The sequence below is a fragment of the Sciurus vulgaris genome (genome assembly GCF_902686455.1).
Source record: "Sciurus vulgaris genome assembly, chromosome: 3".
NCBI classification, from domain to species: Eukaryota; Metazoa; Chordata; class Mammalia; order Rodentia; family Sciuridae; genus Sciurus; species Sciurus vulgaris.
The window spans coordinates 67,395,542-67,418,633 of record NC_136463.1 but is presented as its reverse complement, the minus strand read 5'-3'; the positions used below and the strand labels follow the sequence as shown (position 1 = coordinate 67,418,633).

General features: G+C 51.3%; 1 protein-coding gene across 4 annotated transcripts in view; it reads left to right on the top strand.

Moving 5' to 3' along the window:
* Window positions 1–23,092, top strand: part of KSR1 (kinase suppressor of ras 1) — a 144,271-nt gene that overhangs the window by 88,146 nt on the left and 33,033 nt on the right. For 3 of the 4 annotated variants that reach the window (XM_079130465.1, XM_079130466.1, XM_079130467.1), the window contains exons 3-4: window positions 18,014–18,161; window positions 22,214–22,673. In XM_079130465.1, the coding sequence (XP_078986591.1) occupies window positions 18,014–18,161; window positions 22,214–22,673 (608 nt within the window). Of the gene's footprint in view, window positions 1–3,300; window positions 8,728–18,013; window positions 18,162–22,213; window positions 22,674–23,092 lie in introns of those variants that run through there. The other variant, XM_079130468.1, reaches the window with a different exon arrangement.

Sequence of the window (23,092 nt, the reverse complement as noted above, 5' to 3'; positions counted from 1 at the left end):
CTGAGAGAAGGTGTGTTTTAAATTGTTTTCCACCCTCAATGAGTGCAGGGGTGTTGTAAGTCAGCAAGCAGAGGCGCTCCCTGCTCCTCGACGCACAGGGAACCACCTTGGTCACAGTTGGTGGCTACCTGGGCCAGATCCCTTCATGCATGTCATGTAAACTGACAGTACACATTTGTTCCCTTCCGGGTTTTGTTGGCTTAAACAGGGTCTTTCAATATGTATCATTTTGCAGGGTTTTAGTCTTATCTTTTTGTTAGTCCATAAAAACTCAGCTTCAGCAGAGTGCGTGGTACACGTCTGTAACCCCAGTGACTCAGGAGGCTGAGGCAGGAGGATTGCAGGCTTAAACCAGCCGTAGCAATATGATGAGGCCCTCAGTAACTTAGCAAGACCCTGTCTCAAAATAAAAAGAGCCAGGGATGTGGCTCAGTGGTTAAGTGACCCTGGGTTCAATCCCTTGTACTAAAAACAAAAGAAAATTAAAAATTCACTTTTATTCTTCCTTAACAGTAGAATAGGAACTGAAGAAATAGCTCATTCTGGAGAGCACTTGCGTAGCATGCGCAAGGGCCACAGTTCGAATCCCTGGCGCCTCCGAGGGGGGAAAAATAACAGTAGAATAGTAAGAGATTTCTTCAAGATGTCTTATGGTAGGCTGCACTGTGACTCAGTGATAGAGCACTTGCTTGGCATGCCTGAGACCCTGGGTTTGAGCCCCGGTACCACCCAAAAAACCCAAACTGAACAGAACCCAGCTTTCCTGTGAATGACGAGGTCCACCGGGCCAGTGATGAGGCAGGAACCTGTCCAGGAAGAGGCCTTGTGCCCAGCAGCATGGTGCCTGGCTTATGGGAAGCCTTCGGCAGGTATTTGCTGGGTAAAGGAATGACAGGAATGAATGGAAGTTGCTGTGGGATGAGGGCCGGGGACGCCAGGCTTAAAATGAGGTCTGTCTCATAATCTAGCCGTCTGCTTACCAGATCCGTGAAGTCTGGCAATTTCCTTTTGCTAATCTGTCAGTGCTTTCCACACCACAGGGTAATTTGCCCCAGAGCTGCTCCTGAGGCCTCTGGAGATGGTCCTCAGGTGCTAGGATTTGTCCCTTCATCCTCTTTTGAATTCTCTGTTGTTCTGGACCCTTCATGGTTTCCTGACTAAGCCTGATTTTTCCCTTGGGAAAACACATGAATCACACACAGGTGAAGCCACAAATGTATCTGGTCCCCTTGTTTCTTTCCAGTGTTGCCTTCCTGGGGTGCCCCTGTCCCTGTGGGGTTAGCTAAATATCACCTCAGCTTTTATCTTCAGGTTGGACAGTGTTTGTGCTGGGTTTCCTGGAAACGTGCCTTTTCTGCTGGATGAAGAGAGGCAGCGTGTGTGGACGTGGTCACGAGGTGATGGTGGCTCTTGTTTCCTGCTGGCCCCACCTGAGTAGGATCTCCACCCCTGTGGCTCAGAGCCTGCCGTGGTGATTCTGATGTGTGTGGCCTCCGAACCCTCTTCTCTTCCTTCATCTGTGAACTGGAGATCGAGAGCTTGGGCGATGCCTTCCTGTGACCCAACCCTCAGCCCTTCACCGAGGGGACCGCTGTCCAGTAGTACTCCCCACAGTGATGCAAAGGCGCTGCATGGCCCTCTCCAGTGTGGGAGCCCTTGAAAGGTGCATAGTGCAACAGAGAACCTGAAGTTTACATTTTATTACATTGTGGTGAATTTTAACCTAAGTAGGCATCTGGCTATAGCTGCACTGGGCAGTGCAGGACTAGTCTGCCTGGCGGGTCCTGTGCCCACAACTGGGGTGCCCTAGTGCTCCAGGCTGCCACCAGGTGCCATGATGGGCAGACTCACCCTGGACAGCTAGGGAAGATGTCCAGGAGAGCCAGGAAGGGAAGGAAGAGCACCCAGGTGAGGGAACAGCCTCTGTGAAGACCCTGAGTTTGAGAGAGGCAGAGCTGGCCTCCTAGGAAGCACTTGAGAGAAGGCTGCCTGGAAACTGGGTGAGTTCAGAGAACTCCTGGCGTGTGGAGCGCAGGGGTTGGGCTTCTCAGGGGATGATTGAAATGTGTGTGTCAGAGTGAGGGAGGAGGAATGAATACTGGAATTGTTTTAAGGAAAATAAAACTCCTACTAGTGAGAAGGCAGATTCACCCTGGGGTCGGATGAGGAGCAGGGTGCCTGTGGAGACAGGGCCGGGCCTGGAGGACAGGCAGAAGACTGGGGATTAGAAAGGAGGGGGAGTCTAGAGGCAGGGGCCTCGCCTCCCTTGGGCACTGTGACAGTTTCCAGCCTCCTGCTGTTCCACAGGATAAATCTAAACATCATGGCTTCATGTTCTGGCTGCAGCTAGGGAAATGAGTCCAGAGCATGCTGGCAGGGAGCCATTTTTTTCCCTCCAGCAGTTTCCCTGTTGGAAGTTGTTGAAGGAAGTGTGAAACGCGAGCTGGGATCAGTTCCAGTAGGCAGATCCCAGTGGCTGGTGGCTTTTGAGCTGAAGGTGCCCCACAGTCTGGTAAGGGCTTTTCTTTCTTTCTTTCTTTCTTTCATTTTTTTTTTTTTTTAATTGTGGCCTGACAGTCTCTTTGTTCTTTCCCCTCTCCCCTGTCCTTGCATTTCCAGGTTTAAAGGAAGGCTTTCTCTGGGTATAAAGCGGAAAGCTACCTGATCTCTGCCACCATATTGAATTCCCACTGGCTGGGAGTCCACGGCTCTGTGTGGACCCATAGCCTGTGCAGGGTGGGAGGATCTGTAAGATCTAAACCAGGAAATGCTCCAGAGTTGGGCCCCAGGGTTACAACTTTATCAGCATGAGTCCTGTGGCCTGTTACCTCTCTTCATATCAGCCATTCTGGTCCCCTTTGAGAACCAGTGGCCCAGCTGCTCTTCCAGCCTTGCTTTATGGCAGTGGGGAGCCTCCAGGGGAAGCAGCATGCATCCCATGAACCTTCTGGAGGGATCTAGATGTTAGCCCCAGCTGCTTGCACTGTCTAGATACAGTACTATGTCCTAGTACTGAGATTGCAGTACCAGGTGCTGGATTTTAGTACCATCTCAGCTTGCTGGACCGCAGAGCCCTCCCTCCCCATTTAGGTGGGGGGAGTGGAAGCCGAGGGGTGGACTGACATGATGCCGTCACTGAGTCCAAGAGAAGGTGACATTGGAAAGTGGAAGGAAAGGGGCAAATGGAAAGTCCCAGAATTTTGTATCTACTATTCTGCTTAATCCTTGTGCCTGGGGCAGGAAGGGTGGAGATCCTGTGATTCCCATTTGATAGCTCAGCAAACTGAGGCCCAGAGAAGGTGAGTGATTTGTTGGTACCATACAGTGAGCTGAGGGCAAGGTGAGAACTCGACTTGAGTGGTTGTGATCCAAACCCTGGTGTCCTTCTCCACAACTTCGTCGTCTGATATCTTACCTAGAGCAGCCCAGTCTGGGGCTCCTGTGTGTAGTCACATCACTGAATCAGCAGCCTTCCGTCCAGCTTCTCTCTCTCCCCCGTTCCATGCCACTCCCCTCTTCCTTCCCTTGACATCCTTTCCTTATACATCTGTTGATCGCTTACCTGGTGCCAGGTACTCAGATTACTTATCACACGGGATTCATTGAGGAGCAGTTCATTCCTGGGGGCGACAGCTGTGAGGGTGCACATATCTGCAGATACCACGGTGCAAAGCTGCTGAATGGTCCCGGCGGAGGAAGGGATGAAATGTGGCAGATCCAGAGCCGAGGGCCTCCTTCTGCACCCTCTCCTGTCCCTTTCGTTACTCATTCATTGAGTGTGTTGTTGGCACTGATTGTGTGCTGGGTACTGTTCTAGGTACTGAGCTCCTGTCCTCATGGAACTCACATGCATCACTCTGTCCAGGTGATAAAGTAGCCAACTTTCCTGGCCCTGAACTAAAGTACCCTCTTTTTAAGCTTTCAAGGTGGGGATGCAGCTGGTTTCTAGAAATAGGAAATGTCCTGAGCATGAGCATCCTCCGTGCCCTGTACTGCTCAGTGGTTTGGACAGTTGGCACATCTCTCCACTCCTTTGGATTCCTGGGCTGCTGAGTCCCATGCGCACTGCCTAGACTGAAGCACCCTGTGGACAAGGACCTGTCCTTTTCACTATGACTTTATCCCCATTTCGGGCATGTACTAGGTGTGCTTGTTGAGTGCTTGATGTCTTCATTGGGTTTTCATCACTGTGACCCAAACACCTGATGCAGAACAACTTAAAGAAGGAAAAGTTTATTTTGAGACCACAGTTTTGGAGGTTCAGTTGGGGGTCGGCCGATTCCTTGGCTCTGGGCCTAAGGCGAGATGTAGGATCATGGCAGAAGGGATAACAGAGGAAAGTGCTCAGGTCGTGGCAGCCAGGAGCAGAGAGAGAACCAGGCATCAGGGACAAAATATAAGCCCACATATAAGGGCACACCCCCAGTGACCCACCTCCTCCTGCCATGCCCCACCTATCTACAGTTACCACCCAGTTAGTACATTCAGATTATTAATTGACCAAATGGATCAACCCACTGGTTAACTTAGAGCTCTCATAATCTAATCATTTGCCTCTGAACATTTCTGAATTAATAAAAGAATTTTGGGGAGACACCTCCTATACAAACTACATTTAGATTCAAATAAGGAAATCCAAAGAATTTTGGTCCCAACCAGAGTGGTGACACATATGTGCAGTCCAGGCTACTCAGGAAGCTGAGGCAGGAGGATCGCAAGTTGAAGGCCTTTGTGGACAGCTTAGCAAGACCTTGTCTCAAAATACAAAAAATAAATAATAAACGAACACATGAAAAACAAAAAACAAAGGACCAGGAATGTAGCTCAGTTTTAGAATCCCCCTGGCTTCAATCCCCAGTTCCACCAAAAAAGAACGGAAGGAAGGAAAGAGTGTCACGGGAGCCCTGTCATCTGGGACAGTGAAGGTGGCACTCTAAGGTTCTCTAGGGAGGGTGAGGATTAGCTGTCAGCTGGTGACTGCAGCTGGTTCCCCGGCTGCCTTGGGTGACAGGCTGATCTTGAGCTACCTTTGTGCCTAGAGCCCTGCGGTGAGGTGGCTTTGGTGTGGGTATATGCTGAGCCACCTCTGGGGCCACAAGCTTATGAGTTGCCAGCACATGTTTGCTGACCCCCTCCTGGCACCACCTCAAAGGCAAGATTGCTCTGCGCAGATCTGACCCAGATCACATTGGAGAATTTTTTGTGTGTCAACACCGTTCTGTTTGAATTATTAGAAAGCAAGAGTCTCTTTTTTTATTAACTTTCTTTTTTAAAAAACAGCTGCACCTAAATTCCAGTGTCCTCTGCTCCCAGCAGTAGACTTTGGGGCAGGAAGCAAGGGTGGAAAGCCACATTGCTTTGAGTGTGACCTCTGTAAGTAGATGGCCCAGGGCCTGACCTTGGGAGGCAGACAAAACCCTTAGTTGCCGTTTGCCAGCAGTATGACCTTGGACAAGTCCCTTGCCTCTCTGCGCCTGTTTTCTCCTCCAGCAATTGTTCTAGTTTGAAATTTAGGAGTCATTTATGATGCCTTCCACTTTCTCAACCCCACATGAAAATGGACCGGCAAATCCCATTGGCTGGATTTCCCAATCCATGTCCTGAACCCATCTGTGTCTCCTTTTTGTCCCCATCTCCTCCTCCGTTATTGCAGGCACTGCTTGGAGCTCCTCACCCTACATCATTTTCCACAGTGACTTTTCCCCTCCCTGTGTTTTTCATTCTTCATGAGTTAAAATGATTTTTCTTAAAACCCAAATCCAGTTAATCTCACTTTTCTGAGTTACATGCTTTATTGGTGTCTTACTGTGCTCTGCGTGAAATCCAGAGCTGTCCCGGTGCCTTTGAAACCCTGAGGTCTTCGGGGTCCTCCTCCTCTCCTCACTCTGCCCTGGCCATAGAGCAGTCAGACTGTTTAATATCTTGGCTCAGAGCCTTCGCATGTTCTATTTCCTCTGCCTGGGAAGTCCAGTACTGACCTCAGTTCATCCCCTCATCCTCTGCAGGGGCTCTGAGAGGCCCCATCTGACATTAGATGCCCCTTATAGCCACCACTTTCTCTTAGCGTACTCCTTCCATTTTATCACCTATTTGTAAATCTCAATTGCATATTTTAGTTAGTTTCAATTTTTTTTTTTGAGGTGCTAGGGATCATAATTTATTTTTTTATTCTGTGTGGTTTTTATGACAATGTGAGCTCCCTAGGGATTGTTCACTGTTGTGCCCCCAGAGCTGAGTGAAGTACTTGGCACACACTTGGTAGTTGGCAGCTGCTCGTTGACTGGATGGATGAAGGATGGATGGTGGGTGGCTAGGTGGAAGAGTGACAGGGTACCAGGTACCCAGTAAGCACTTACTTAGTGAAAGCTCTTAGATTCTCCTCCTACTAGTGAAAACTTTTCTGTAGCAGGTTCAAGTACCAATGAGCTTTAGAGAGAAACTTTGAACAGCTTAGACAACTCAAGGCCAGGACAGTCTGGCTGCAGGGCTTAGACAAAGCTGTTAGCATATAGCTCTTGGATAGTCCGCCCCATGTGGCAGGCATGACGGGCACAGGCAGCCCGGTCTCACTTCCTTTTACTAATTGGTGCCTATCCATAAAGAGCTGCTTCCCCTAGAACTATAGCTGGAAACCCCCCGGGAGGTTTCTAATTGGCTTGACTTTGGTCACATGATCATACTCTATCACTAGGTGAGGAGAGGGAACTCTAGTTGGCTTAAAGGGCTGGGCCTTGCCGTGAAACCTGAAGGTTCAGGGCCTCCTGCACCCAGAAATAGATTCCTAGAGGAAAGGTAACCCTGCTGACAGAAGGAAGGATGGAAGGAGGAGGCATGCAGAATCTCTCAGATGCAGCTGGGTGTGGTGGCACATGCCTGTAATCCCAGTTACTTGGGAAGATTGCAAGTTCAAGGGTAGTCTGGGCAATTTGGTGGGACACTGTCTCAAAATAAAAAGGTATGGGAATGTGACTTAGTGGTAAAGTGCCCCTGGGTTTAATCTGAAGAACTAAAACATTTTTGAAAATTGATATTATGAAAAAAATCTGAGATGCAGTAACAGCTGCTTCTATGGTTTCTGCAGCACCTTGTCCCCCATGTCCATAGGAGAGGGTCATCTGGGAATCTTGGGTGATGCCTCCGTTTCCCATCAGGGAGCAGAAGTCCTGTGTCTGGGAAGGGGCCCAGGGTCCCTTGCAGCTCCCAGGACAGCTTCCGCAGAGATCTAGAACTTAATAGGTGAGCCCATCCCCAGGTTTTATTTTTAATAACATTTCTTATTTTCCTTATTTGAAAGTAATCTTTATTTTAGAAACTAGAGAAGAGCAAAGAAAATAAGACAACTGTGATGCTACCCAGAGACAATCATTGGTTCTTGATTTCTTGATTTTTTTCTTAGTATCCAATAATTTACACATATGCTCATGTTCCAAATGTGAAAAGTATAGAAAAGAAAAATAGCTGCCATTTATTGGCAGTTTATCTCATAAAATTACTACTCGGAGGGGAAAACACTGTAAACATGGCACAATTCCTTTGTTGGACTTTTTTCTTTCTTCTAATGTAGTTTATTCATGAATTTATGCTATGATTATCGAGTGACTGCCTGCAGTGCGCCTGGGACTGAGGGTCCCACTCGTTCCTCCCTAGAGCCCTCACGAGGCAGTGCTGTCATCTGCATCGTGCGATAGAGGTGGAGAAACTTAAGTGACCTGTTACTTACCTGAGGTCACCTAGATGGTGAGTGGTGGAAGCCAGGAAGCCTGACTGTGAACATGAGTCACAGAATCCTCTTCGTCGTATTTTCTCTCTTTCAGTCCTCATGAATAGGACCATGTGTACATTCCCTCTCTACTGCTTGGGAGATTTTCCTTTTTAATTCTATTTGTTAATTATTTGTTAATATTTAAAAGCCAGTTTTCCAAATCTAAGTACTAACGTTCATTGTAGGAAAATTCAAAAATTCACAAAAGCTTGAAGAAGAAAACAAAATCCCTGCACAACTGCACCAGGCGCTGCTTGCTCGCCAGCACCTCACTTTCTTTACATTTCTTTTCTGGTTCACAGAAAGCAAAGGTTGCTGTTTCCGGGTGCACGGCTGGCAATGGACAGCTGAGCGTGCTTTTTGCGGCTGTCTTGTGTGCTGTCCAGGGCATGCTGCAGGTCACAGGGTGCTTCCTGTGGGTGTTCAAACCACCCGGTCCTGAATGTGGGAGAGGCTGCAGGGGGCTCGGTGGCAGTTGGAGTTCATGTGGAGGTGGGGGTTCCCCAGATGACTCACTGGGAGGAGGGAGATGACAGTGTTCCTTGTTGATCCAGGTCCTTCTACTTTTTGGAGGGAGGTGGTCAGGCAGGAAAACCTCTCAGCCTAGGTCCCAGTAGCCTGGGTCCCAGCCCCCTACTGCAAGGCCGCCAGAGTCTGCCTCACACCCAGCACCTGCTCTGGGAGGTATGTGCTGACTCCCCAGCTCCCAGGCACAGACTATTTTTGGCTGCAGTGACTGTTCACTATAGTCATGAAAACAGAACCCCCCTCCCTGCCTTGCTCTTCCCCGGGACACTGCACTGGGGGCCGGGGCTGCCGTGGACCCTGAACTCGACCCCTTTGCAATGCACTGCCTGTGGAGCTGGGTGATGGCCAAGGCTTCCAGGGGCACAGCAGCCCCACCACCCGTCTTGCTGAGAGAAGCCCAAGGCCTGAGCCAGCCTGCGCTGGAGGAGGGTTGTGAGGTAGGCACCAGGGTCCAGTCTGGGAGGCCTTTCCACAAGTACCCACAACAGGTACGTGTGGCTGGACTTTGAACCCTTGCTTTGCAAACTGCCTGTGGAACGTGCCTGGGGAAACCTGCAGAGTAGGGGAGAAGTGGACTTTTTCCTTATCTCGCTCACTGTCTCATGATAAGGTGACTGGGGAACAATCTGAATCTTTCTAAAGCACCCCCCACCCCACCCCAGTGCTTCTAGTGAATTGTTTTTGATTGATTGATTTATTTATTTCCATGCTTCTAGTTGAAGTAGGTTACATGCTTGTTTGGGCCTACTGTGTTCAGAGAGAATGTGGGAGCTGCATCTGTCGGGGCTGAGCTGCCCTGCCTCTCTGGTTGATCAGGCCCGGGGGCCAAGGTGCATGCCATGGGTGTTGACTTTGGAGTGACTGGACCAGGGTCCAAGTCCAGGCCCTGTCACTTACACACCATGTCTTCGGGTAACGCAATGTTCCTGAACTTCAATTTCTTTGGCTACTGAGCAGTGGTGCCCAGGCTACTTATTGAGTGGCAGTAGTACCAGTAGTTGTTATTTTCATAATTAAACTGATTGAAAAATATTTGGAGGACTGGGGGTATAGCTCAGTTAGTAGAGTGCTTGCCTTGCAAGCATAAGGCCCTGGGTTCAATCCCCAGCACCGAAGAAAGAAAGGAAGGAAGGAAGAGAGGGAGGGAGGGAGAGAGGAAAGGAAGGAAGGAAGGGAGGAAGGAAGGGAGGGAGGGAGGGAGGGAGGGACGAAGGAAGGAAGGAAATAAGGAAATTTCAAGAAGTATTTTGAGAAGCTGAGTAAGAAGCAATGTGTCCCAGCTCAATGTGGATCTCGGGTCTCCTCTCAGAACCTGCATGCTTGAATGTAGCTGGCGATATGGGGTTTCACATCTTCTTTTCAAAGAAGAAAAGTGTACCCCGTCACCAAAGCATGAGTGGGTAGGGTGGAAAAGAAGGTGGAGATGGGGGTTTCCTGTCTGCCCATCATCTGCTAAGCCACCAGGTACTCGGATGTGATCAGGCTGTGAGGGGCAGCCCAGGACCTGACTGCTTCTAGATTGCATAGGGCCCCGGCCATGAGGCATGCATGTGGCTTGGCGTCCCACAGGCAGCAGCTGCTTTTGGAAACGAGTCTCAGGCAGGCCTCGGGAATCTTCCCTGGCTTCCTTGTTGGACCTGCTCAGAGCACCTGGAAGGAAGGAGACCTTTACCTCTGGGTAGGGATGTCTGCTGTGGGAGCCCAGGAGCCCTCCCCAGGGCATAGGGAATCTTGGTGTGGGTTCCAGGCAAGAGTGTGGGAATCTGGACCTCGTCTTGGTGCTGTTGTTTTGGGTGACCCAGGCAGGGCCCCCTCCCTTCTCTGGGCCCTGATTTTCTCCTCCATAAAATGGGCATTGGGACTAGAGTTTCTCAGAGGACTCTTTGGCATCTGCCTTTGACTTTGGTAAATGTTTTCTTCTCCACCTCTGGGGTATCCATTGGCCCCTTTTAGGTCCTCAGAATCTGGGAGCTATAGCAATGGCCTCCTGGCCTGCATCCTGGCCACCTGCTCTGGGGCTCCGTTGGGCTCTCTTGGCTTTGAGGCCAGTGCTGCCGTGGGGCGGGAGTTGTTCTCATCATTTCTGGAAAAGTACAGAGAGGGCTGAGAGATCTCCTGAGAGATCTTGGGCTCCCGTGTGGACACCCATGGGGAGCTCTGACACAATGCTGGCTTGTTGGCAGGCAGAGAGCCTGGTTCTCAGGTCTCCAGCTCTGCTCTCCCTTCCTTCCGCCCAGCCCATCCCCCTCCTAGACAGACAGACAAACCCCTCAGAGGACGAACCTCACTCATTGAACACTGGACACAGGTCTCTGGTGGAGGGGGTCTGATTTGGCTCCTGTCCACAGAGGGGACCTGCAAGACTGAGATTGAGGCCAGGCCTGTGTCCTGGGCCTGTTGGCCACTGTGGGCGCACTCTGGAAAAGCTGGCCCGTCTGGCTAGATCCAGAGCTCTCGTCCTGTAGATCTGGAGGAGGTGGTAGGTACAAGATGGGCTCATGGGGTTCTTTTTAATGGTGAGTTTGAACGGGGGAGAGTTAGAAGGGGGAGATGTTAGGGACCAGATAGAAATAACCATGACCAGAGGCATGGCCACACCTATTTATTTGTGTCAGCCCTCAAGAGAGCTGGGGTTCCCTGTAGAGACACATTTCAAGCCAGATCTTGCCCCTTACAACCTATGTGTGCTGGGGACAACCCCAGCTTCCCCCTCCCTTCAAGGAGGAGTGTCCTGTTGGGACAGGACACCGTATGTTCACCTGCTTTCTGTCACCCAGGTGTTCTCCTCAGTGTTGCATCAACAAGGGACACCAGGGACAGCTCCCAGGAGCTGCTGCCCTGGAGCAGGCAGGGTGGGGAGGGGTCTCTGAGCCGCGGTCTGCTCAGCACAAGCCCCTCTTACAGGATACTTTTTATGCAAGAAGGGACTTTCCCACTTGCCAGTTCCCCAGGAGCTAAGTGTTACCCAAGGGTTAATGTCACTCCTACAAACCATGTCATTGGGACATCAGTCTTCCTTTAGAGTTTTTCAAAATATATTTTTAAAAATTTTAGAGTACCCCCCAAAACTAAACAAATAATTTTAGAGTATCCCATTTTTGTTTTGAACTTTATCGAGGGGTTTTGTGGATGACAGTGTTTCTCTCAGTTTTACATCTGCAGATATGCTGGGTGTGTCCAACACAGCCTCCTCCCGCCATTTTGGGAGAGACCTGGAGTCATGAGGGATCGCCGGCCTCCCATGCTGGTGTGTGTGTGTGTGTGTGTGTGTGTGTGTGCGCGCGCGCGCGTGTGCACATGCGTGCACTCCTCTCATGCTGAACGTGTCTGGCCATTTTCAAATGGTAGCCAAGATGAGTAGTTTTAGAAGTGTGTGTCGATGACATGGGTGATGGACGCGGCTGCCTGAATGGCAGCTATGGGACTGGCAAGAGCCTGCCCTGGGTGTTCTTCCTGCTGATGGTCTGCTGGGTCTGATGGGAGAGACAGCAACGCAGGGGGTGGTGGACAAGGAGCAGCAGCACAGCCCAGGGCCCAGTGCCCAGCATGGTCGGTGGGTGAGTATTGAGGTGCTAAATGACCCAATAGATACAGGGCCAAATTTTCTTTTTCTGTACACTAAGAATGTTTTTCATATTTTTAACTAGCAGGGGAAAAAGCAAAAAAAGAATATTTTGTAACACATGAAAATGATATGAAATTCAAGTTTCAGTGTCCCTAAATGTCATGGGAACGTGGCCGCACCTGTTTATACACATGTTTTTTTGGCTGTTTGAGTGTAACCATGGCAAAGAGGAAGAATGGGCCTTTCTGTGTCAATGAGGGGGCTGGGAGGCAGCCCCAAGACAAGCTTTCCAGGAGGTGATGCTGGCCCTGGAGGGAAGGTGGTGGCATGGTACAGCTGGTAGTTGGAGATCTGTCCCGGGCTGAGCTGGAAAAGACCAAGAGAGGAACAATGGCAGCTTTGAGGCAGCTGGGAAGCAGGGTGAAGGGGTTAAAGGGAATATGGAGAAAAGACCTTCGGGGGAGCCCCTGCAGCTGCTTTCAACCCCATTGCTGGAGGAGCTCACCCTAACTGGCCCTGGTAGGGCAGGGTGGAGTCAGAGAAGCCAGGTGTGACCTGTGATGCCAGCGGCTGCTGATGAACTCTGCCCTGGGAAGGAGAGTTCATTCCCTTCATGGAGCCAGACAGTGGCACCAGGCATGTATAGAGACAGACGTGCCTCAGCCTCACCCATCATGCTCTCTGGGACTTGCCTCATCAGGACGTTTTGAGGATCGCACATGCTGATCTTTAACAGAGTTCTAATAGTGCCTGGCACCCAGGAGGTGCATAGTAAATGCTCGTCACTGCCCCTTTCTTCACCCCTTGTCCTGTATCCCTCCATCCTCACTGCTGTGCCGTCTTTCTGAGAGTTTCAGTTCTAGATGCACCTAAGTGTAGACCATACCAGGGTGAAGACTGGAGACAGCTAGGCCTTGGAGATGCTGAGGCACGTGTTCCCAGGACCCCTTGAGCTTGGGTGAGGCTGGGGCTGATGGAAGGAAGGTGGGCCTCACATGCCAACAGGCCCAGCCTCAGGCCACAGCCCTGCCCTGGCTAGGCCCTTTCTACCCTGGTCTACCTCTGCCAGACTCCAGGCCCCACGGCTGATGTCCTCATGGTCCGTACCCCCAGGAGTTCTGATTCGGCTAGTCAGAGATGGGGCTAGGGCATCTTTTAAAAGACTTTCAGGGAATTCCAGGATGTACCTGGGGTTGAGGGCCACTGATCTTATCTGATCAAACCTACTCATTGTGTAAATGAGAAAACCAAAGCCCAGAGGGGGCAGGTTCTTGTCCAAGGTGGGGGGGTTGGGAGGTTGCACGGCTCAAGCCTGGCTCTTTCCTCTGCCATGCTGGCCTCTGGACAGTGGGTGGGGCAGCTGCCCGCACCCCTCTTCTTTCAGGAGAGGCTTTGCTCTGCTCATTTCCTGGGGATGGGATGGTGAGGAGGCTGGGCCCAGAACTGTCCCCAGGCCTAGCCAGTGACCTGACACTTGCTGCTGATCTCTGGAGGCTACCCACTCAGCCTTGCTGCCTTGGCCCCTCCTTTGCCTTCCAGAAGGTCTGACTATTATCCTCCAAGTCTCACTCCTCCTCCTTCCTCAGCATGAGGGGTGGGAACAGGAAGAAGGAACATCTGTATGGTGCCCCCTTGCCATTTGAGGTGTGCAGCCCCCCTCAGAAACAGCCCTTCTCCTTCCCCAGGCTTAGAGAGATGCATAGGCTCCCCGTCACTGTCTGTGGGGCTCCCTCACTGTTGTGACCAGTTTCTGGGGACCAGTTAAGGGTTCTGGCCCTTTAATTCTCCTGCAGACAGGAGGGCTGGGGGATGCATTGCCCACAGCACAGGGGACTAGGTGCCAAATGGTCCTCGAGCAGCACCTATGGAGTCAGAGCCCTCACCTTGCTGGCTTGTGTTCCTCAGACTAGGATGCTGAATAGAAATGCAGAGTGTGAATTTGTGCCTCGGCCTGCCCTCCCCCTAGCTCTCCTCAATTCTGGCTTGAGCTGTGACATGTCTCTGTGTGTGGCCCATACCCAGCCATGAGGCCCCTGGCACCACACAGACGCCGTAAGTGTGGATGGCTCCTGGTGCCAGTCGGCACAGGTTTCTAAGTATAGACTCTAGTCTGCCCCGTGGCTGCTGGTAAGTCCTAGGGTACCATCTGATACCCAGGGTGGCCTGTGACACCAGCTGCCACCAGCTGCTGAGGGGAGGGGCAGCTGTGTTTGGCCCAACCCATCCCCACGATAGAGAACAGAGACCCCAGCAGCAGTCTGTTATGGCATGGCTTAATTGTCACAGACCGGGGTGACTTTGGTGCTCCACTGGCCCCACTGTCCATTATATCAGAAAGAATAACTCAACACCAGCTACTGGAACACACTGCTCATGGTTTGAGAGGCAGAGCCGAGCCAGGGAGGTTGTGTTGCTGCCGCCCACTCCTGTGCTCCCAAACCCTGAGGCAGGTGGGGGCCAGGTCTGCGTCTTCCCCAGTGGAGTGGACACCCGAGCCTTCTCCTCGTGGCTTCTACTTCCAGTTTCTTCTTTGGACAGAAGCTGGGGTGGGCAGTGGTTCTCCTGGAAGCAGTATGGACTCCCAGCCTTAGTCCCTCTGGAACTCCAGGGTGTGGGCAGGTTATACCCTTGGCTTTGAAATGACCCAGCATCTTCTGTGGGCTTCCAGGCAGGTGGGGTGCCCTCCCGGAGCTCAGGGCCCTCCCAGATCTGAGAGGGTTGCTGAGTGGCTTCACCTGTGAGCGCACTTTCAACGGGAAGCCAAGCAGGTCCCTAGCTCCCCTTCAGCTAGAGGTTCTCTAGAGGCAGACTTGGCTGTGCCTGTCACTGTGGGGTGTGAGGTCTGGGGGCTGCTGAGTTGCTTTGGGGTATGGTTGAGCCATGATACTAGGCCATATTAGGGCCGCTCCTGGGGGTGGTGCTGCTCAGAGACTGGGCTAGCTGGAGGCGCAGACAGATAGGAGGTGCTTTTTCTTCATGTACTAAGCATGTCTGCCTGTCTGCTTGGATTAATTAACTTTGTGTCCCGAATCAGTCCTAGGAGTCAGGTGGCCTTCCAAGTGCTGTTTCCAGGATGGGTGGCTCACTGTGAAGCCTGGCCACCCAGCGTACCTGCTGCCGGGTGACATCCCTCTCCATGTGCCTAGAGAAACAAAGCTTTAGAAGTCACTGATTAGACTGATGCTTGGAAGACATGGCATTCTTACAGGGTCTCCAGCTCAGGCCTGGTGGCTTCCTGTAACCCATGAATATGATTTGTTTTGTCTGTACAGATTTGAATCAGTTGCCATCATGTAAAAATCAACCACTCAAACATAAAAATTCAGATTTCTTTAATGCTCTGAGGTCTGGCACCCCTCCATGGCCTTGTCCCTCCAAAACTTGAGTAAGGGCAAGGGTGGTTTCTCATGAGCATCGCTGTTGCTGCTGGTCACAGCAGAAGGCACCTGCATCTCCTTAAAGAGATCCAGGGGCCACGCAAGTCCCTCCTTGGTCCCATTTCTGCCCAAGGCTGTGTGTTTGAGATCCTTGTGTTACTAAGTGACTGCTGACAGGGGCTGTCTCCATTGACTGCAGCTTCTAAAGAGACCAGGGATACCCCTGCCCCTATTTAGTCATCCAGCTGCAGGGAAGTGGGATTGGACAGTGGAACAGTCACTCAGAAATAATGCTTCTACTCTTCAGTGTGGATGCTGTGCTGAGCACTCTGATTTCATTGGTGAGGGAAGGTGGAGTTCACACCCCAGGACGCAGGCACTGAAAGTCTAAGGGCCCCGCCCGGGAGAGGCAGAAGCAGCTCCAGTTTAAGGAGGGTCTTCCATGGTCCTTTGCCCCACCTCTACTGCCTGCCCCCCAATGAATTGGAGCAAAAAGAGGAAAGGGAGGGAAAGAAAAGGTCATCCTTTGCCTTATTTGAAGGGAGTAGACTGATCCCCGAATCCTCAGGGAGTGACATTTTCCAGCTAACTTGAAACTATAGGGAAGTCTTTTTCTTTTTACATTTTTTAAAAAATATATATTTTGAGGAAATGGGTTTGAACACATTCTTTTTCTGCAGAGCAGGAAGGTTTGGGGACTGGACCCAGGTGTGTTTTACCACTGAACTATATTTCCAGTTCATTTTATCTTGAGACATGCTAAGTTACCTAGACTAGCCTCAACCTTGTGATCCTCCTGCCTTAGCCTCCTGGCTGGGTTGCTGGGATTACAAGCATGTGCCACTGCACCCAGCCTCTGTCTCTCTCTTTGAATCAAGAGCAAAGAACATTCCATTTTATAGTGTAGTTCTTTTAAAGTAGGTAGAAATTATTTACTTCAGTTTACTTGGAAAAAATAATTTCCCCTAAGAGGGAACTACTTCGTCCCAAGGTTTTGCCAGGTTAACAAGTGACAGCCTAGGGTATGGGATAATTGAAGGAGCTTTGGAGTCTGGCCCAGCTGTCTACTAAGTCACGTGACATCTCTAAGTATCAGTAAAATGAACTGAGCAGCATCTTCTTGCTGAATGGTTTAGAGGGGAGGTAGTGTATACAAAGTGCGGGGCAGACTGTGTTGGCAAATGTTTTTAGTAATGGATTTAATTATTTTATTTGATAAATTGAAACAGTATGGGCTGGGCAGGAGGGATATAAAAGGAAGGAAAAAAATCCCCTGTTTGCATTTCATTTAGGTTGGAGTTTGGTTCCTGGGCTTGGTTCCTTCTAGCAGATCTCATTTTCCAGAGAGCTTCTAAGGTCTGCACAGCCTGGAGGAAAATGCACGTTTGTCCACCTTGGCGGACTGACATCATCATGTAATGGAAGACCATTGGTCACAGTCCCAAGTCCTCTCATCTGAAATAGATGGTGGAATTTCAGATGGGGACAGGGAGAATGGTGGTCCCTCTTGCAACCTGGTCTTCAAGCAGATAAGGGAATTCAGAGAACCTCTCCTTGCACTTGGGTGGGAGAAGCAAGACAAGGTTGGAGGGACCTGGATTCGGAGCCTGCTCTTGAGACCTATTAATTTCCTTTATATCAAATTTCCCAGCATGCCTAAATAAATAAATAAGCCATACCTTGAGTCTCTTCCTCTGAGCCCCAACGTGACTCTATGTTTGAGGCCCCCACTGCCTTGCTGGCTGTCTGCTGGGTGTCGCCCTCTCTCTTAGAGGCTACCTGAAAGGCCACCTGCATGTCTTCCCTGATGGTCCTCTCCATCTCCAAAGTCCACGTCAGTTTCTTTCTACATTTAGTCTCTGCCTTCCTCTGTGCTGCTGAACAGAGAGAATCCTTTTAAGGGCTCTTACGATGAGATCAGGCCTATTGGGACAGTGTCCTCTTGGCATGTAATGTAATCAGGAATAACTACCAGGGACAAAAACACAGAACCACCTTAAAATTCTTCCAGTCAATTGGGCGTAGTGGCACAAGCCTGTAATCCCAGGGAGCCTGAAGCAGGAGGGTTGCAAGTTTGAGACCCTCAGCCATTTAGTGAAACCCTATCTCAAAAAAATAAAAAGGCCTGGGGATGTAGTCAGTGGCAGAGCACCACTGGCTTCAGTCTGCAGGATAAAACATATTATTCCTCCCCCACAACACACACTTTCCTCTCCTTACTACCTGAGTGATTCTGTCCAGGTAACATGGTGGTCTCTCTGACCCTTTTTCTTCAGGAGTTATGGGAGTCCAGTGGGTGATCATCACTGGGTTAAATACAATAAGTGCCCCTGTAGCACTTGGTGAGGGTTGTTTTTAACCCTCCTTTTTCGAGGCAATTTTATTTGAAACCCACCTTGTTTGATTCAGATGCAACATAGTTGTAAAGGGCTATCTTTGCATTCTAAAATGTTGTCACTATTTGTAACTTTCCTGTGCCAAATAATAACAAGAAACTAGGGGTAGCACGCCCTGTCCAGGCCTTTCTGATGTTTCCCCCTCCCCCCACAGGCTCCAAAGTTGGTGTCTCCGCTCAGCTGCTGTCTCTGGGAGTGTGGGGTGTGGGGGTGAGGGCTCTCTGCCTGTGTCCGCAGACAAGTGGTGGCTTCTGGGCGGAGGCCCCACCAGCAGCTGGCCCCTGCCACTCAGCCCAAGGAGGCCCAGCCAGGCGGAGGAGGATGAGGTGGGTGGTGAGACCTGCCTGCTCACCAGCTCTCTGGCTGTCCCTTCTGTGCCCCTTAGGAGATCCCTCGAGAACTCACGCTGGATGCCCTGCTGGAGATGAACGAGGCCAAGGTGAAGGAGACGCTGCGGCGCTGCGGGGCCAGTGCGGAGGAGTGCGGCCGTCTGCAGCAAGCACTCACGTGCCTGCGGAAGGTGACGGGCCTGGGTAGGTGGGGCCTGCTTCCCTCTCCTTGCTCCGGCTCTGCACCTGCCTGTCTCCCTAGGCCTGGCTTGTTCTTGTGGGTGGGACCTTTGCCAAGTGGGGCAGTGGGGGCAGAGCAATCGGGGCCCAGGGTTTCCAGGGCAGCCAGGAAAGGCCAGGGTAGAAGTTCAAGAAGTGTGTGATGATCCTGGGCCATGCCAGAGGCCTCCCAGGGTCTGTGGGCTCTGGAGCTCGGGTGATCTGGCCACTCTTCAACCCAGGAAAGCTTTAACCTTTGTGAGGAATCCCTGGCCAGTGTGTGGGTCCAGCCCAGCGTCCTCCCCACCCACCCCTGACCTTCCACCAGCTTCCTGCATTTGATCCCTGGTGGATCCCCATCGGCTCCTTCTCAGCTCCTGTCCCCACCAGTGGACTGAGCTCGGGTCTCAGAAGACACAAGCTATTGTGGGTTTAGCCTGAGCCAAGCACAATTAGAGAAATTGTAGGGCTTTTCAGCTGAGAGTGTGCGCAAGGCTGCCCCTGGAAAAGTGTGTAATCCTGGCATTAGGACGGGGTCCTGGGGAATTATTTGCAGGCTTTCTAAAATCTTGCCTTGGAAACAGCTTCAAATGCTTGACTTAACGCTCCTGCTGCCACACAGATAAAGCTTTAGAATGAGCCTAATGAATGGAATTAGGCCCGTTTTTAATTATCTGAGCCGCCTGTCTTATCTCTGGCTGCCTGAGGCTTAAGGAAGGCACTGAGGTTTATATTCTCCTTTTTTTTCCCCCCTGCCCTCAGAGAGGACAAGATTTGATTTCTTTCCTGGCCTCTTCTGAGCACAGAGCGCTGTGTAGAGAGTTTCACTCAATGCAGAAAATCTTGATACTCCAGGCAGGTGCTGGAGATAAACATGATGGAGACATGATCAGCATTCTCATTCTCATATTTTACAGAGGAGACTGAGCCTAGAGAGGGGAAAGGGCATGGTCAGTGACACACAGCAGTTTGTATCAGAGCAGTGATTGAGCCTCAGACGCCAATGGTGGTGAAGAGTAGGACTTGCCTCCTGAGCCGAGATCTTTGAAGTGACTCATCACCCTCCCTCCTGGATGCCTGGATTTTAAAGAATTGTAGAAGAGCCAACTGTTGAGTGGTAGTGAGCCATTTGAGTCCTGAGGGCTGCTGTCTGCCTGTCCCAGATGCCAAGATAGGGATCACTAATTTCTTAAACACCTACTGTGTGCCAGGCTTGTGACTGCAGCCGCTGCCAAGGTGGTGTGCTGCTCAAAGCATCTGAGCATTGGCGGCATGTGGTGAGGTGCCTGGGATCCCACACCTGGCATGAGCCAGAGCTGGGCCTTGAACTCTGGTTTCTCCCTTAGAGGGTTCTTTGTCCACTGTGCCCAGGAAGAGGACCTGGAAAAGGGACCTTTCCAGGTTCTTTCTTTCACTCAGTCTCATCTTGTGAGGCCCCTGCATCCTCGGCTGGCATGTGCCCAGGATGGGGTCTTGTGTCTGCCCAGTTGTGACCATACTTCACCAGCACCTGCAGGGCTGCCAGGAATGCCTCTTGATAGGGTCCTGCACTCAGAGCATCTGCAGCGCACCCCAGTAGGGCTTGGTGAGGGCAGGCTAGTCACAGTAAAGATGAACCACGAAATCCAAGTGCCCTCTGCATGGCTTCTTAGGACTCACACACCTTGGTCACTTAATTAACCGCACTGTGCCTCAGGTTCATTGTCTACACTGGCAGTAATACGTAATAGCAACCCCTCTCTCATAGGATTATTGTGAAGATGAGCTGGGTTAAGGGATTGTGCTTAGATGCTCTTTCCAGCATTAGACCTGTGGAGTGATGGATGAAAATGTTAATATCATGTCCCTTGTGGTGTCTGGTCTTAGGTGAGTGAAGGGTAGATCTCTATGCTGGTGAGTAGAGAATGATCTTTCCTGCTCATTCGCCCCCTTCTTTGTCCACAGCAGACGTCACTCATCAATCCCTCAACTGTTCTATTGAGTGACTCCGCTCATTCTCAAGCCAATCAACTGGTGTTGCCACTCATATCAAGACTCACTATCCCTGATTTGACCCAAAGTGGTGGTGATTAAGTAGGCAATTTGAAGAATACTGGGCTTGTTTCCTTTGGTGGCAGACTTGTGCGTAGATTCATGGGACTTATTTTTTCATCCACTCAACAAGAAACACATGCCCAGCACCTCCACCAGGCCAGCACAAGGGCTGGAGCGTTCATGGCGGCTGCAGTTCTAAAGGAGCCAGCAGCCTGGGAACCCAAAGGCTGACTCGTTCTGCCCAGTTGTTTCAGTCAGCTTTTTTGCTGCCGCAGCCAAAAGAACTAACAAGAACAATTTTAAGGAGGGCAAGTTTATTTTGGGACTCATAGAGTTTCAGAGGTCTTGATCCTTAGACAGCTGAGTCCATTCTTTGGGGCCTGATGTGAGGCAGAACATCATGGTGGAAGAGTGTGGCAGAGGAAAGTGACTGAGAAACATGGCACCAGGAAGCAGGGAGAGGGAGAGAAGGAGAGAGAGAGAGAGCGAAAGAGAGAGAGAGCAAGTGTGCATGCTCCTCACCAGGATTAAATAAATACCCCAAAGGCAGGCCCTCAGTTACCCACTTCCTCCAGCCATACCCTACTTGTCTTCAGTTACCACTCAGTAATCCCTGTCAGGGGATTAATGCACTGATTAGGTTAAGGCTGTCATGACCCAATCATTTCACCTCTAATCCTTCTTGCATTGTCTCACATGCAATTTTGGGAGATGCCTAATGTCTAAATCATGATACTAGTCAACTAAAAAGTCATACTGTGAAGTGGGGGGAAGGCAATTTGCAAAGGGAATGAAATGTGCTAAGAAACCTTATGAATTGTGAAAGCCACACCCCCATGCCACAGGTGGCCGTGTGGGCTAGACTTGACCGCCTCTGAGAGCTAACGGGGAGCTCGTTACCACCGATGCTGTTCCACTGTGTCCAACCTCCTTAGCACTGTGGGAAGGGTGTGGTGCATAGTCAAGATAGAAGGGTTCAGCTCCTATCCCCCCACTTTCTTGGCTGTCTGACCTTGCTCAGCATCTGTGGCCTCTCTAAATCAGTCACAGGGACCTCGTCTGGACACCAGGGAGAAGAGAACACTTTGGGGAGGGCCTCAGGAAATGAGGGATGCAGCACATCATGAAAGGGCTCCCTTCCTGTCCTTCCACTTGCCAGTGTGGAAGAGAGGAAAGGAAGTACCTTCTCCTTTCTCTGAGAACCTTGTGACTCTTGCCCCTGCCCTTGACCCTTCAGTGTCTCCCCATCTCCTCTGGATCAAACCCAAAGTCCTTAGCAAGACACCTTCCAGAGCTGACCCCCGCCGGGCTGACCCCTCCATATTCATCCCTTGCCCCTCCTGGGCTCATCCTGAGCTCTCGGCACACAGGGCTCTGCAGTTACATGAGAAGGTGACAGTCCTTGCTTGCCTTTGTGTGTTCCTTCAGCCTGATCACCTTCCTCACCTCCTCCCTGCCTGATCAGCCTTCACCCCCAGGCTGATGGTGTGCCCTCCTCCCTCACAGAGTCCTGTGTGTCCCTGTCCCAGTTCACAGACGCTGTGTTACACGTCTGTCACCCACTGGACTCTTCACACTTGGGAGCAGTGTCTTTTTGTATACCTTAACATCCAGTGCCAGCAGAGTGCTGGAATGCAGGGACCATTGTGCATTCTCTCACTCTCCACACACCCCAGCTTCCCTTTCTGAGTGGGGTGGGTTTCCCAGCTTGCTGCCCCCAGATGTGATGGTAAGAGCCCTTCACAAGCCCTTCCCTCTCTGGGCCTGTTTCCCCATGCACAGCGCAGACTAACTTGGAAGTGGCAGCAGCTTCATGTCCACTGGCTGATGTGGGCAGTGCTGTGGGGGTGAGAGGCCCTCAGAGCCAGGTAAGCTGGGAGCTGGAGCCTTCTGCTGAGGACTGGTGCTGCCTCAGACGAGTGTCCGCCTTTCCAGACCCCACCCTTGCACCTGTAAATCCCTTCTGTCCCCAGCTGTGTGTGACTCAACTCCTTGGCCCACAGGAGGCGAGCACAAAGAGGACTCGGGCTGGAGTTCATTGGATGCTCGGCGGGAAAGTGGTTCGGGGCCTTGTGCAGATACCCTCTCACCAGCCAGCCTGCCCTGGCCCCCAGGGAGCTCCCAGCTGGGCAGAGTGGGCAGCAGTGCCCAGGGACCCCGCTCCATCTCCGTGTCAGCGCTGCCCGCCCTGGACTCCCCAGCCCCTGGCCTTGGCGAGGGCCTCTCGGACACCTGTATCCCCTTGCACGCCAGTGGCCGACTGACGCCCCGCGCCCTGCACAGCTTCATCACCCCGCCCACCACACCACAGCTGCGCCGGCACGCCAAGCTGAAGCCACCACGGACACCCCCACCACCCAGCCGCAAAGTCTTTCAGCTGCTTCCCAGCTTCCCCACGCTTACCCGGAGCAAGTCCCACGAGTCTCAGCTGGGGAACCGCATCGATGAGGTCTCCCCAATGAGGTGAGTTTGGACTGTGGTTTTCTTCTTTGAAAGGACAGAGAAAATCAACCAATAGAGAAGCATATGAATTAAAAAGCAAAAGGTACCCCTGTCTCTCAGTCTGTCCCCACACCACATTAGCACTTTGGGCTGAAGCCCACTAGATTTCTTTCTTTACATATACACAGAAATGCAATAGTGCATGTATCAGTCAGGGTAGGCTGGGTTAGGCTGCAGTAACAAACAGCCCCCAAATCTCAGGGCTTAAAACAGCAAACATTTATTTCTCACTGGTGCTACTGGTTCATTGTGTGTCAGCCTCCTTCCAGGTGACAGGCAGGCCAAATAACCACTATCTGGAACATTGCTGGCCACTGCGGCAGAGAGGAGTGCATTCTAGATGTTGTGGACTCACAGTTAAGTACAGTTGGATCTCTGTA